At 38.1% G+C, this 16,891-nt stretch overlaps 1 protein-coding gene across 2 annotated transcripts in view; it reads right to left on the bottom strand.

The window, feature by feature from the left end:
* Positions 1 to 16,421, bottom strand: part of elmo2 (engulfment and cell motility 2) — a 46,549-nt gene extending 30,128 nt beyond the window's left edge. For both annotated transcript variants that reach the window (XM_084101386.1, XM_084101387.1), the window contains exons 1-6: positions 16,207 to 16,421; positions 12,593 to 12,672; positions 9,682 to 9,722; positions 8,324 to 8,396; positions 6,452 to 6,502; positions 4,614 to 4,783 (exon numbers count right to left, since the gene is read on the bottom strand). In XM_084101386.1, the coding sequence (XP_083957512.1) occupies positions 4,614 to 4,783; positions 6,452 to 6,502; positions 8,324 to 8,396; positions 9,682 to 9,722; positions 12,593 to 12,670 (413 nt within the window). In that variant the 5' untranslated portion in view covers positions 12,671 to 12,672; positions 16,207 to 16,421. The remainder of the gene's footprint in view (positions 1 to 4,613; positions 4,784 to 6,451; positions 6,503 to 8,323; positions 8,397 to 9,681; positions 9,723 to 12,592; positions 12,673 to 16,206) is intronic.
* Positions 16,422 to 16,891: the final 470 nt, after the last annotated feature.

Genomic DNA, 16,891 nt, shown 5'->3' with positions numbered 1-16,891 from the left:
GTTAATGTTGAAACTGTTGAACAAAAAATCAATAGTAATGCTACTGAATCAACATTACACTATGATTGATTGTACATCACCGATGCTGAATCAATACTGAAATTAACACAAATAATCAATGGCAATATTGAATCAACGTTACACTAAGATGTTGAATCTACATCACTGCTATTGAATCAACACTGAAATTAACTAAAATAAATCGATGGTAATATTGTTGAATCAACGTTACACTATGATGTTGAATCTACATCACTGCTGTTGAATCAACTCTGAAATTAACAGAAATAATCTTTGGTAATATGGTTTGATCAATGTTACAATGTGATGTTGATTCTGTTGAAACACAGAAAATACAACTGAAAAGGAACGTCAACCAATGTTGCCATCTGATGTACTAAGTTAATGTTGAAACAACATTAATATTTCAACTACACTTCAATGATGCGTCAACAAATTCCTGACCAAAAATTTGGCAAAAACCTTTTAAAATATAAATGACACATTTCCAGCAGTTGAGTTAATTTATTTTATTCAATCAATCAATGACAAAAATATATTAAAAGATCATTCTTTAAAAAAGAAAGGGGGAGAAATAGGACAAAAGCATTTCAACCTTTAAAAATAAAATTGGCTTCAGAAGTCTGATGTCATAACTACAGGTGGTCCAACGGTTCAGGTTTTTAAAAATCTGTCATACATCAGACTACTGCCTCTTTTCCTTTGGGTTCTCTGAAATCTGAAAAAGAAAGCATGATGTTACTCGAGAACAAGTCAATTCAGTTGCCACATTCAAGAATGTTAATATACTAAACACAATACGATTCACTTTTTAAAAAAAGTTGCTGAACACAAAATATTCTAACTATGATTAAAGTATTGTTAAATTCTGATTATTTCATTTATTTTTCTAAAATCTATTAATGCTTCAATATCAAAAGAAATTACTATGGCAGGGGTGTCCGATTTTATCTCCAGCCCTAATTAAACACACCTGAGGCAGCTAATCAAGCTAATCAAGGTCATTAGGATCAATGGAAACTTCCATGCAGGTGTTGGAGCTAAACTCATGACTTCATGAAGAGGAACAAACACTTATGAGCTATAGCCATTAACAATATCTGTTCATTTTCTGTGAAACTACATAGCGTTCAAGTAACAAGTTTATCTTGTAAAATAAAAGAACTTAGGTTTTTTCAATGAAAATTTCTTTAAAGGGATGGTTCAGCCTGAAATGAAAATTCTGTCATCATTTACTCACCCTCAAGTTGTTCCAAACCTGTATGAGTTTCTTTCTTCTGTTGAACACAAAATAAGATATTTTAAAGAATGTTGGTAACCAGAAAGTTGACGGTGGCCATTGATTTCCATAGTAGAAAATAAATACCATGGAAGTCAGTGGCTACCATCAACTGTCTGGATGCCAACATTCTTCACTCTATCTTCTTTTGTGTTCAACAGAAGAAAGAAATTCATACAGGTTTGGAACAACTTGAGGGTGAGTAAATGATGACAGAATTTTCATTTCGGGCTGAACTATCCCTTTAAAGTTGCAGATTCACCTTATGTAGACCTTAATCTCTTTAAATATAACAAAATAGCCATGTCAGTCACTTTCTTAATAAACACAAGATGTTTTTTGTTATTGTGTTTCAGTGGAATCAAGCTAAACTGATTGGAAATCAGTTACATTTCTCAAATTTAATACAGATTCAGGAATATGAATGATTACCTGATTAAGCAGTGATAAGGCACAGGATATCATCAAGTCCCAGGTCAGGTGATTATGCTGTCGACAACAACTCGGTGTATAATCAATGTCAGCATTATCTGGAGGGGGGTGCTTTTTATTTTTTATTGTCCATCTTCGTCAGCCTTCATTCCTACTAAAGGAGCAATGTGCTCTGCATGCAAGCACTGATGGATGCAAGACATGGGCTATGTTTGCAGTGTAACTTTCTTGCTTATGTTCATGTCTCCTGCACTTCAAGAAATGTGTTAAATGACGTTAGAACTTTATTCAGGAAATTCGTAATAAACTTTACTAAAGCAATGTGCATTTTTTAAGTATGTAGATGCACCATTGTTTGAAACTGTGCTAGAGAAGTCATGTAAGTATGTCAGGTGCTTCAACAAACAAGACTTCTGTATAGGATGAACCTATGTTTTCTCTCTAATGAGGAAGCGTTACACTACTGAGAAGTGCGCATGCAAAACCAAAATGGGCGTTTACCAATCAGTGGCCAATTTCAAACTACAATAAATGTTTTTCAACCATTTTTCAACAGACTTGCTAAACCACCCCACCCCTAAACCAAGCCCCCAGTGGATTAGAGCAAATCAGGTAAAGTGGTTGAAAATGCCCCACTGATAGAGAAACACCCACTAGTGTTCTGCAGAGATACATGCCTGAATGATCTTGTGCTCATCAACTACAAATCACTGTTAGTTCAATGTCACTGTCTCCACCCATGTGTGCTGTTGGCTTTCATTAAAATTTCAATGCTGATCCAACACACTTTAAACACTGAAATGTCAATCTCAACCCAAATTATGGTTTGGATCAAAACTCAGCATTGTATCAATGTTCCCATGCTATCTGTGCGATTTATTTCAACACTTTACTTACTTTGAAAATTAATGTATGTTAGTAGATTTAGTAACAATAAATAAAATGCAAGTAAAAAGCATGCTAAAAACAGAAATACATTATATGCACCATTGTTTGAAACTCGGAGAGTTCATGCATGTCAAACACACAAGACTTCCGTATAGGATGCACCTTGTGTTTTCTCTTTAATAAGGAAGCATCAATTAACTACTGAGAAGCCCACATGCAAAACCAAAATGGGCGTATACCAATTAGTGCCAATTTTCAAACTACAATTGGTGTTTTTCAACCATTTTTCAAAAGACTTGCTAAAATCATGAGGGCCCACCCCTAAACCAAACCCCCAGTGTATTAGAGCAAATGAGGTAACACCATTGAAAGTGCCCATCATGAACTGAAACGCCCCACTGATTGGGAAACACCCAGTAGTGTTTTGCACAGATACATGCCTGCAAGATCTTGTGCTCATAAACTAAGACTCACTGTTAGTTCAATGTCACTGTCTTCACCCATGTGTGCTGTTCCCTTTCATCAACATTTCAATGCTGATCCAACACACTTTAAACATTGAAATTTTGATGTCAACCAAAATGATGGTTTGGATCAAAACTCAATATTGAATCAATGTTACCATGCTGTCTGGGTGATTATCAGTGTTTGGAATAACGCCGTTTAAAAGAACGGCGTTAGGTAACGACGTTATTTTTTCAGTAACGGGGTAATCTAACTAATTACTTTTCCCGTCATTACAACGCCGTTAACATTACTGGACTTTAAAGTCGTTGCGTTACTATGCATTGATTGAATAAACTGTGTAATCCGAACGCACCCCTGGCTCGCACAGCTAGTGAGGAGGTGGGTTAATAACGAGTTAAGCGATTATGATTGGCTAAGGCAGAGTCATGTGTTTCATGGTAGCCAATCAGAGCCAGTGTTTTTACACACATGCCAGCACACGCGCCACAGAGAGAGAGAGGCGCGGGCACGATCGAAAAGGCGCAAAGTGTTTACATTTGTGTGAGTGCGTGCGTGCGTGCGTGTGTGTGTGTGTATGTGTGTGTGTGTGAGGTGCGGACGCGATCGAACAGTGGAAACATAAAAACATACTCCGTAATTTTGTTTATGGATATTCAAACTGCAAAGTGTTTAAGTTACTGCTAGTTAAAATTTTAAGGAAAACAAATATAACGTTATTAATCTGAAATGTAGCAAATTAATTTTCAATTCATTCAGGTACAATTACCAAACATATCTCAAGGTCTTTTTGTCTTTTTATTAATTTAATTAATGAACTAATTATATAAAACTATTGTCAGTGCACTACAAATAAACTGGTTCTATGCCTTTACTTTATTAATAGAGTTAAATGCACTTTATATGGTGTAACTGTTTACTTTTCTTACAAAGATAATGCTTGAAGTGCAGGATAAACCTCTTGCTGTCTGTCGACATGCAATAAATATCGAAAGTTATGTACAAACACCTGCTGTTCTACTCATTTCAACTGACTTGTGAAAACTGCTAAAAAAAAAATCCAAATTCTTTGACATATAGTAACTTTTTTTTTTAACAGTAACGCAAATAGTTACTTTCCCTGGTAATGAGTTACTTTTATTTTATAGTAATTCAGTTACTAACTCAGTTACTTTTTGGAACAAGTAGTGAGTAACTATAACTAATTACTTTTTTAAAGTAACGTTCCCAACACTGGTGATTATGTTGTAGTCGATGTTTGCTTTTTCCTTTAAGCTTTTTGCTTTTTTTTTGCATAGTAAAATAAAACTGGAACTGTCATTTGCCTTTTTTGCCAAGCAATTTTGTCAGATAAATACCATAACCAAGTTTAGTGTTTTGTTCTTCCCTAATATTTAAAATATTTTTGATGGTTTAATCGAACTTGTAGTGTCACTAAAAACAAAAACAAACATCACTTTTGGCCACAACTGTACATGAGTCTATCAAGCTCATCATATGTGTGTGTGTGTGTGTGAGGGACACTTACTGTGTGCCGCTCTCCACGAGCCGTGCCAGCGTCGCCAGGCCCTCCATGTTGATGAACTCTGTGGCGAACGTGGGGTCAGCGGAGAGTTTGGCTAACTCTTTCAGCGCCTCCAGACGCGCGTCGATCCCGTGAGACTGGATCCGCTCCAGCAGCTGTCGAGCCGCTCGCATCTAACACACACAACAATCCCGTCAAGACCTCGAACCCTCACACTGTAGTCTGAGCTACGGGAATCAGAGCTGACTTCCACACAGTCAAGTCACCTTCACTTATACAGCGCTTTTAACAATATAGACTGTTTCAAAGCGGCTTTACAGTGATAATAGGAGATTACAGTAACAGAGATTGTTTAGGCTTTACAGCAGCTCTAGAATAAAGTTATTGTCCAGATAAAGTTAGTTTTGATTGATTCAATTACGTTGCGAAGATTATTAGTCATTAACTTAGGGGCCGCTAACACGACACCGCTCTAACAGGAAACACTTAATGCACTCCAGCCGCTCATCCACAGACAACAGTGTTTAGTGTAGTGTAGTGTGTAGTGTAACAACAGTGTTTAGTGTAATGTAGTGTAGTGTGTAGTGTAACAACAGTGTTTAGTGTAATGTAGTGTAGTGTAGTGTGTAGTGTCACAACAGTGTTTAGTGTAGTGTAGTGTAGTGTGTAGTGTAACAACAGTGTTTAGTGTAATGTAGTGTAGTGTGTAGTGTAACAACAGTGTTTAGTGTAATGCAGTGTAGTGTGTAGTGTAACAACAGTGTTTAGTGTAATGTAGTGTAGTGTAGTGTGTAGTGTCACAACAGTGTTTAGTGTAATGTAGTGTAGTGTAGTGTGTAGTGTCACAACAGTGTTTAGTGTAATGTAGTGTAGTGTAGTGTGTAGTGTAACAACAGTGTTTAGTGTAATGTAGTGTGTAGTGTCACAACAGTGTTTAGTGTAATGTAGTGTAGTGTAGTGTGTAGTGTAACAACAGTGTTTAGTGTAATGTAGTGTAGTGTAGTGTGTAGTGTAACAACAGTGTTTAGTGTAATGTAGTGTAGTGTAGTGTGTAGTGTCACAACAGTGTTTAGTGTAATGTAGTGTAGTGTGTAGTGTAACAACAGTGTTTAGTGTAATGTAGTGTAGTGTAGTGTGTAGTGTCACAACAGTGTTTAGTGTAATGTAGTGTGTAGTGTCACAACAGTGTTTAGTGTAGTGTAGTGTAGTGTGTAGTGTAACAACAGTGTTTAGTGTAATGTAGTGTAGTGTAGTGTGTAGTGTCACAACAGTGTTTAGTGTAATGTAGTGTAGTGTAGTGTGTAGTGTCACAACAGTGTTTAGTGTAGTGTAGTGTGTAGTGTCACAACAGTGTTTAGTGTAGTGTAGTGTAGTGTGTAGTGTAACAACAGTGTTTAGTGTAATGTAGTGTAGTGTGTAGTGTAGTGTGTGGTGTAGTGTAACAACAGTGTTTACTCTAATGTAGTGTAGTGTGTAGTGTAATGTAGTGTAGTGTAGTGTGTAGTGTTGTGTGTAGTGTAGTTTGTAGTGTAACAACAGTGTTTGGTGACTCGAGAACACAAACCCTGAAATTGGTTCTAAGGTGCGTTGAAACATTTTGAAAAATCTCCACGTAAACTTCAAAACTTCCTGAATCTATGAGAACGCTGACGGCATACACATGCGCATTGCGTGTTCAGTCTATAGGGATGTGAGTTTGTATATATATGTGCGCAGATGTGTAGTCTCTACAAATTGACATCAACAAATGAATCATAATACAGAATGTTTTGTCGCTCCATGTGACCTGGAACATTATCTGTGCAGAGGAGGGGGGGAGGGGGGGGGAGGGGGTGACTCACAGGAGAGATGGCCAGGCGGAGGATACTGCCGTTCTTCATCTCACTACGACTCTGAAAGACAAACACAGATTATATCCATCAAACTCCTGCGCCACCCAACAGACAAAGACCTTCTCCGGTTAGAATATTCAATTCAATTCAATTCACATTTATTTGTGTAGCGCTTTTCACAATACACATCGTTTGAAAGCAGCTTTACAGAAAATGCATGAGTCCACATTACAATTTAGAGTGAACTGGGTAACACTATGGGCCCTCTTTTAACGATCTGAAACGCAAGTATCAAACGCGAAACGCAAGTAACTTTGTGGGCGGATCTCGGCGCCCGACGCAAATCTAAAATGTGTTGGTCTGAAGTCGCTTCATTACTCATAGGTGTGGTTTGGGCGTAACGTGAAATAAACCAATCAGAGCGACATCTCACATTCCCTTTAAGAGCAGACGCGCTTGTTCCATGGCGGATGGCTATTATAACGGCGGATTTGCCAGACGCACGCCAGGAGCGGTTCACAGCCGAGGAGACCGACGCTCTCGTCAGGGCCGTAAAACACAGAGAAGTGACATTGGGGATGGAGAAACACACCCAAATTAGCTTCGCTTAAACAGGCGTATAATAATTTGGGTAAATGTGTAAGCTAGATTTATGCCTATTTTTTCACATCTTCATGGACACAATGATTTCCCTCGTGTGGAATATTTTTCCTTGTAATTATGTATGGTTTGCAAAAATGTGAACTGTGTCTGTGTAGATGAGAGAAGCAAAGTGTGTGTGCGTTGTGCACACGCTACATTATGGCCAAGCATGCGCCCTTAAAATAGCGTCTGAATAACGCGCCACTGACTTTAGACAAGGTTTCTCCTGGTCTGTGGCGGAATTGTTTTCTGAAACTGCATAATAGCACCAGGGAACGTTTGCGCCGGAACACACCTCCTCTCTTCGCTGAACCGCCCCCGGGAGCGCAGGTTCATTCCCTAATTTACCGACGTGCGTCTGTGGAGGGAAAAGTCCGCTGTGCGTCGGGTGCAAAATAGAAATGATATATGAAGTCAATTGCGCTGGGTGCAAGAGAGGGCCCTATATTTTACAGTGTCATTGTTACAAATGTTACATGTACTTACCATAGTAATAACAGTAAATTGTGCATAATTACATGCAACTAACCCTCAATCAAATCCTAATCCTACCCTAACCCTATAGTAAGTACATGTAGTTGATTATTATTACTCAGTACTTAAATATATAATTACACTGTAACAATGACACCTTAAAATAAAGAGTTACACAACGAGTGGATCTCTGAGCTGAGTGAGTGGGTGGAGGCGGGGCTCATTTGCATATTCATAGAACCGCGTATACTAAATAAGGCAAGGGTGTCGAGTTACATTCAAGATGTTTTAAGGCATGAAGAAATTTTTTTACAAGGAAAAAACATTTAAATATGTCATTTTGGTGATCAAACATGAGTTTTAAGGGATAAAATGATCGACTACAGGAGGACTTTAAAGCACCTTAATGTACTAAAACAGCGATCCAAGTTCAGTATATCCAGCTTATTGATGATGCATACTACACACAGGTGAGCAGACGAACCCAGGATATTAATGCAACATGCTGTATGGATAAGGTTTTCTTTAAAAAAACGCTTAACGAGAAACTGTGTGTTGCGTTTATATTCTGGGTTCATCCGCTCGCCTTTACATAGTGTGCATCATCAATAAGGTTTATACTGAATTTGGTCTTTTAATATGTCTTACTACATTATTACTTAGTAAAAATGACTGGAGGTCAATGGAAGAAAGCCTTGTTTTCGTTCCTGTAAGTGTGTGAAGTCACGTGAAAACTGAGAATATCCAGTTGCAGTGGATCTTCACCTGTTCAGTGATGTAGAGCTGCGGCCCGTCAGCGTAACGCAGGGCGAACTGCTCCGATCCCGACAGAGACCATCTACAACACACACAACACACACTGATGTCACCTGACCCAGCATCTCAGTCACTGTGACCCAGACACACACCATGCACTAAACAATCAGCTTTCTGATGAGGAATTACGCTTCTGCTCAGATATAATCACCTCAACACTGGAGAGAGAGAACATGAACGCTAAAGATGTGAACAATCATGTTGTTTTTTCATGCACTGGTCAGTTTTGAGGTCTATTTTGATTCAGACTAGTAGAAATAAAACATCCAAAATGCACATTTAAGTGTTAATTTTATTGCACTTTATCTGTAGATTTCAATTCCGATCCATATCTTTGAAGGCTGAGAGTCAGAAATCTCCACTTCAGCAGCTTCACACACACCACACTTTCCTATATATTCTGAAGGTTTGTACATCATTCGCCTGGTTTATTCGTTTTACTCTTGAAAGTGTGGTGAAAAGGTGTGTTGTTCAGTCTGTTGATGGAGTGATACACTGCAAAAAATGCTTTTCTTACTCAGTATTTTTGTCTTGTTTCCAGTCCAAATATCTAAAAATTCTTAAATGAATATGCACTTACTAAAGTAGTAAAATGCCAAAAGATATTATGTCTTTTTTTCTGGGGTAATAAATCAATATTAATTGAGTTGATGCTTAAAACAAGCAAAAATACCTGCCAATTCTGTTTGAATTAAGATTATTTTTCTTACCCCATTGGCAGATAATTTTGCTTTTTTTAACCAACAAATCACTTAATTTTGATTTATTTCCCTAGAAAACAAGACATAATATCTTATGTCATTTTACTCATCTAGTAAATGCTTCTTGATTTGAAGAATTTTTTTATATTTGGACTGGACCCAGACAAAAATACTAAGTAAGAAAAGCATTTTCTCAGTGTAAAAAAAGAGAACTTTAACTTTAACAAGAAGTTTGAACCTGGCTTTATCCAATGTTCAGATTTCTGTTGTGGAAACGTATGCAAATCAGTGCACTTTTAATTAGACTAACTCATTTGCATGTTTAAACTTACAATTACAGAAAACCTGTGATGCAAAAAATGTTTGCAATACAAACTGAAATTGGACATTTTTCACAAAACAACTACATTGTGATATAAACCAGTGGTTCAGTGTGTAAAATAACACATCTCACACTAGATTCATGCACGTCTCTGAGAGTTTAGTTAGCAGTGAGTGAAAATAAACTCAGATTTGAGGTCAGGTTTAGTTCAGGTCATTCAGAGAGACGTGGGTGTGTGAATTCAGCACAATGTCAGTGTTTAGCTTTAGCTTTAGCAAACTTACCCATCACACACTTCTCTAATGATGGACGCCAGTGGCTTCTTCTGCAACACACACACACACACACATTACAGACTCTCTGCTGTGAATCTCTTTAATCAAACAGCACATGTAGCTTTTGCACAAATACTACAGTAATTGCTAGTGGTCGACCGATATATTGCCATGACCTATATATATCAGTCTATATTTGGCATGTTTTAATTATCAGCATCGGCTGATCATTTTTTCTGTTTGGCCCATATGTCGGACGCAGGACTTTTATTTTGAAAGTGATGATAACACCAGCGCCTTCGTGTCCAACGGTTCACGCCACGTTTTTCCACGAGATTCCGACTTGTAAAAAGCGTTCACGTCCTTCTTCATGTAATTACTACTCTGTCTTGTAGAACGTCACAGGTTTTCATCTTGTGTGTGTGTGATTGAAACTGCTGGCCATTCTTGGCCAGGACACTCCTGTGAAAGATGTTTAATCTCAGCGAAAGCAGCACATTCTCCGTCTTCATTGGTTTGCGGTCGTTGCTTAAAGGAATAGTTCACTTAAAACTGAAAATTCTGTCATCATTTATGATGTTTAACGACTCAAGTTGTTTCAAACCTGTATGAATTTCTGTCTTCCGCTGAACACAAAGGAAGATATTTTGAAAAATGTTGGGAACCAAACAGTTGATGGACCCCACTGACTTCCATTATATATTTTTTTCCTACTATGGAAGTCAATGGGGTCCATTTTCATTTTTAAGTGAACTATTACTCTTTGGGTCCTATTTTAACGATCTGAAACGCAAGTATCAAGCGCAAAACGTAAGTAACTTTGTGGGTGGATCTCACATTTTAGATTTGCGTCGGACGCAAGAGTCATTTATCCCGCCGGTATAATAGCAACAGCGCCCGACGCAAATCTAAAATGTGTTGGTCTGAAGTAGCTTCATTATTCATAGGTGTGGTTTGGGCGTAACGTGAAATAAACCAATCAGAGCGTCATCTCACATTCCCTTTAAGAGCAGACGCGCTTGTTCCATGGCGGATTGCTATTATAACGGCGGATTTGCCAGACGCACGCCCGGAGCGGTTCACAGCCGAGGAGACCGACGTTCTCGCCAGGGCCGTAAAACACAGAGAAGTGACATTGTATGGGGATGGAGAAACACACCCAAATTAGCTTCGGTTAAACAGGCGTATAATAATTTGGGTAAATGTGTAAGCTAGATTTATGCCTATTTTTTCACATCTTCATGGACACAACAATGATTTCCCTCGTGTGGAATATTTTTCCTTGTAATTATGTATGGTTTGCAAAATGAGAACTGCTGCGTCTGTGTAGATGAGAGAAGCAAAGTGTGTGTTGTGCTCACGCTACATTATGGCCAAGCATGCGCCCTTAAAATAGCGTCTGAATAACGCGCCACTGACTTTAGACTAGGTTTCTCCTGGTCTGTGGCGGAATTGTTTTCTGAATTGTTTTCTGAATTGTTTTCTGAATTGTTTTCTGAATTGTTTTCTGTTTTCTTTGCGCCGGAACACGCCTCCTCTCTTCACTGAACCGCCCCCGGGAGCGCAAGTTCATTCCCTAATTTACCGACGTGCATCTGTGGAGGGAAAAGTCCGCTGTGTGACGGGTGCAAAATAGGAATGATATATGAAGTCAATTGTGCTGGGTGCAAGAGAGGGCCCTATAACTCTTTCCCCACCAATGACAAGATTTTCCGGCAATCCGTGTTTTCACTGTCATACAGTAGGGGACGAAATAGTACATTTAATAGTATCTTCCGAAATAGTGCAGCATCTCCGGATCCGGAATAGACATTGTTTTTACTTTTAAATTCCCACAGATGAACGGGGGATTTCCTTCAAAATGTGTAACCTTAGTCATTTTCTTCTTGCTTTTACATCAGTACAGTAGTGGCTGATAACTGGATTTACTGTGGTATTGCGACTGAAAATATCACCATTTTGTAAAAAAAGAAAGGAGCATAATGTGCTTTAAGAGGACAGTGCATTGGTCAAAAATGTCAGCAGGTCAAACAAAAGCAACAGCACAAAACAACCTGCATGTGTTGGTGTCACTAATTACTGAGTAATTAGTTACTGTAATTGAATTACTTTTCCCTCGAAAAAGTAAAGAGCAGTCCTTAAAGGGTTAGTTCACCCAAAAATGAAAATTATGTCATTAATGACTCACCCTCATGTCACTCCAAACCCGTAAGACCTCCGTTTCTCTTCTGAAGACATCTTAAGATATTTTAGATTTATTCCGAGAGCTTTCTGTCCCTCCATTGTAAGTCAATGGACGTGTCACTGTTCACGTCCATAAAGGTAATAAAGACATCATCAAAGTAGTCCATATGACATCAGTGGGTCATTTAGAATGTTTTGAAGCATCGAAAATACATTTTGGTCCAAAATTAACAAAAACTACGACTTTATTCAACATTGTATTCTCTTCCGGTCTGTTTTCCATCCGCGTTCACGAGTCCACATTGACGCTGCTGACGTGTTATCTGGTGCGTCAATGTGGACTCGGATGGAAAACAGATATCTTAAGATGTCTTCAGAAGAGAAACGGAGGTCTTACGGGTTTGGAGTGACATGAGGGTGAGTCATTAATGACATAATTTTCATTTTTGGGTGAACTAACCCTTTAAGGATAATTCATGCAATTTTATAGTATTTATTTGAAAGAATTAAAACAGTTTCATGTCTATCCTTGTATTATTCAGCTGGTTGAGGTTGATATGGGATTTAGAAAGTAATTAGTAATCAAAAGTAATTAAATACTTTTTAGAGAGAGTAATTAGTAAAGTAATCTAATTACACTGTTGACGAGGTAATTAGTAACTAATAATTAATTACTTTTTTAAAGTAACTTACCCAACACTGTCAGAGATATTAGTATATAAGTAATGAACAATACCTGGTCAATTTCGATGAGTTGAGCGTTTGCGCCGGGCCACTCGATGGCCACCTTCACGATGTCCGACGGAGGCGGCATGACTGAAACACACACCATCAGATCACACACACATCAGTGACACGCTTTCTCTTCACGGATATCACATCTATGGCTTGTTTCTGCCACAGAATAAAACATTTTAAAAGCTAATTGCGACTTTTTATCTCACAATTGACTTTATTTCTCAGAATTGCGTGTTATAAAGTCAGAATTGATTCAGAGATATTCGGACTTTTTTTCTCACAATTCTGACTTTATATCTCGCAATTCTGTCTTTATAACACACAATTACAACTTAATATCTTGCAATTCTGACTTTGGGCCCTATTTTAACGATCTGAAACGCAAGTATCAAGCGCGAAACACAAGTAACTTTGTGGGCGGATCTCGGGCGCTGTTGCTATTATACCGGCGGGATAAATGACTCTTGCGCCTGACGCAAATCTAAAATGTGTTGGTCTGAAGTAGCTTCATTACTCATAGGTGTGGTTTGGGCGTAACGTGAAATAAACCAATCAGAGCGACATCTCACATTCCCTTTAAGAGCAGGCGCGCTTGTTCCATGGCGGATTGCTATTATAATGGCGGATTTGCCAGGCGCACGCCAGGAGCGGTTCACAGCCGAGGAGACCGACGTTCTCGTCAGGGCCGTAAAACACAGAGAAGTGACATTGGGGATGGAGAAACACACCCAAATTAGCTTTGCTTAAACAGGCGTATAATAATTTGGGTAAATGTGTAAGCTAGATTTATGCCTATTTTTTCACATCTTCATGGACACAACAATGATTTCCCTCGTGTGGAATATTTTTCCTTGTTTTCCTGGTTTTCTAAAAATGAGAACTGCTGCGTCTGTGTGTAGATGAGATAAGCAAAGCGTTGTGCACACGCTACAGCATGCGCCCTTAAAATAGCATATGAATAACATGCGCAACGCACCACTGACTTTACAGTAGACTAGGTTTCTCCTGGTCTGTGGCGGAATTGTTTTCTGAAACTGCAAAATAGCACCAGGGAACGTTTGTGCCGGAACACGCCTCCTCTTTTCGCTGAACCGCCCCCGGGAGCGCAAATGGAGGGAAAAGTCTGCTGTGTGTCGGGTGCAAAATAGGAATGATACATGTGTTGGTGTACAAAGTCAATTGCGCTGGGTGCAAGATAGGGCCCTTTATATCTTGCAATTCTGACTTTATATTTCGCAATTCTGACTTTATATCACGCAATTCTGACTTTATATCTCGCAATTCTGACTTTATAACACGCAATTGCGAATTAATATCTCGCAATTCTGACTTTATAACACACAATTGCGACTTTAAATCACGCAATTCTGACTTTATAACACACAATTGCAACTTTATATCAATTCTGACTTTATATCACGCAATTCTGACTTTATAACACACAATTCTGACTTTATAACACACAATTGCGACTTAATATCACGCAATTCTGACTTAATATCACGCAATTCTGACTTTATAACTCGCAATTGCGAATTAATATCTCGCAATTCTGACTTTATAACACACAATTCTGACTTTATAACACGCAATTCTGACTTTATAACACAACTGCAACTTTAAATCACGCAATTCTGACTTTATAACACACAATTGCAACTTTATATCAATTCTGATTTTATATCACGCAATTCTGACTTTATAACTCGCAATTCTAAGATAAAAAGTCAGAATTGCGAGATGTAAACTTGCAATTGTGAGAAAAAAAGTCAAAATTTGAGATAAAAAATCGCAATTACCTTTTTTATTTTTTATTCTGTGGCGGAAACAAGCTTCCATACAAATCAGCAATGGCACGTTCACAACATATTTAAACAGCAGAATATATAAGATTCTGCTCTCCCATTGGTAGTCTCTGCCTCTCTGCTCATTTGCATATCTGTCACTTGGCCAGCGGTGGGCAACCCTCACAGAAACACACTGACATGCAGTGGCTGTGAAACGCTGAACACACACATCAGTATGCTGCACACACACCACTGACTCTGACATGCTTTCTTATAGAAATGTGAACAGAGCTCAAGATGAATTTCTCAAACACTTATGTTATGTTTAAAATCCTTGTTTTAATTGCAACTGTAAAAAGTCTGAGTATGTTTTTCGGGATTATAACAACAGAGAGAACATTAAATCTCATTTTAGCTCAAAAAGATTCTTAAACAGTTTCCATTATGCGTTTATTTTACATTTATGTTTCAATCATTGTCTGCATCACTCATGAAGATACTCATAAAAAGCAGAATAATATAGCTTTAAACACCCTAGAAACACAGAGGAATTTGCATATCAGGTTGCATACTGTTCATTAACTTCTCAAAAACTCAGTTCCCAGAGAGCCACCGCCCTGCAGAGTTTAGTCACAACTTGAATGATCATACCTGTAGTTTCCACATAAACCTGAAGGACTTGATTAAGCTGGATCAGTATAAGATATAAAGTTTTGCACCCGTTAATTCTTATTTACATTCTTCTTAATTTCATCTTTCATCTCATCTTCCAACCTTAATTCTTAACTCAAGATTTTAGGTAACACTTTATTTTACAGATGTTACACATTTTACTTGTACGTACTATAGTAATAACAGTAAATTATGCATGACCCTAATTACAAGCAAATAACCCTAAACCAAGCACTTTATTTTAGTCTTGTTCTGCATGTACATACTATTATAGTACAATAACTGAGTAATAACTAAGGTAATGACACTGAACATAACCTTAACCCATGTTACCCAGTTCTTTCTTTACATGTACTGTAAAATAAAGTGCAACACCAAACCCTATAGTAAGTACATGTAGTTAACATTACTAAGTACTTGCAGTGGCGTAGGTTTGATTTTGAAATTGGTGGGGACGGGGACATCAATATAAATATATTTTAAGTTTTGATCGAAATTATTGCTAAGGATCACTGGATAATGGTAGGGACACGTCCCTAGCGTCCCTACTAAATTCTACGCCCCTGAGTACTTGTATGTAACAAGGACACCTTAAATTAAAGTATAACCCAGATTAAAAAAAGTTATGTTTCCTAAGAGAAAATAATCACCATGGTTACACAGACAGGATTCTAAAATAGAATGCTACACAAACGACCCCTCTATGACATAATCGAGATGACGTCACAACGAACCGAACACAACAATCAATGTGTTTTCTTGTCATTTACGCTTATAGATTTCGCACAGTGATATGATCTGTGACACTGTATCTGACGTGCGTTTAGTGCTTGATAGAGTAAGTTCTATTAATGGAATAGTTCGACACATATCGAGATGAAAGAATGAACATGACGTTTAAATGACACTATACACGAACGTTATTTAATGTGCGTCGATTTAATGTGAATTAAAATCGCATCGCTTTCGGAAGCGTTCACACACGTCACGCGTTTAACTCCGCAATCTCAGACGCATCGATCATAAAACGTCAAATGGAGATGAATTTCCATTAAATCTCCATCTGGCGGCATGCAAATAGCGCAAATATCATTCTGACAGCGCTGTCAGACAGAAAGCGAGGGTGTTTTTCATGCTTATGTGATGTTCTTACCCCAAAACCAGCGATAAAACAGTGATGTGTGTGAGCTGCTGTTCAGATGGAGGCTGATGGGCGGAGTTTACGCCATTACATCTTCATCACCACACTCTTCCTCAATCTGATCATCACATTCATCTGTTATATACCTCTAATCGTACTATATGATCCAGTACAGAGCGAGCTTTAATCCCTGTATGTATTGTGCATGAATGATTCCCCCCGCCCACAGCTCACAGCAGCCAATCAGCACACGCGCTGCAGTGATTGATGTGATCAAGCCCCGCCCTGTGATTCACTGCAGCAGCATCAGTCCATGACCAGATCTGGTGAACGACTTCATGACTGGTTGACTCGAGACAGATGGGTAAAAGTACTGGAAATAAAGGCTGATGTTATGCAGAAAACATAAAAAACTGCTGTGGAAACTGGATGATTAAATTAAATTAAATTAAATTAAATATAGAAGTGGATTTATTGAACACATCTCAAACATGACCTGCTCTATAGTTCTTAAGTAGAATTAAATTGCAAATTTAAATTGCACTGTTTTTATTCTTGAATTGTCTATTCTAGTTGTTTAATGCTATTATGCTATTAACTGACAATACTCTCTAGTTTCTAATGTTTTTATTTGTTAATGTTTTTATCTTGTGTTTTGACCGTGACCTTAGTACTTAGTTTCGTTCCTTCATGTGAA

Source organism: Abramis brama, assembly GCF_963993115.1.
Source record: "Abramis brama genome assembly, chromosome: 23".
Taxonomy (NCBI): domain Eukaryota; kingdom Metazoa; phylum Chordata; class Actinopteri; order Cypriniformes; family Leuciscidae; genus Abramis; species Abramis brama.
Note: the sequence above shows the minus strand (reverse complement) of the source record. Positions and strands in the feature narration are given on the sequence as shown.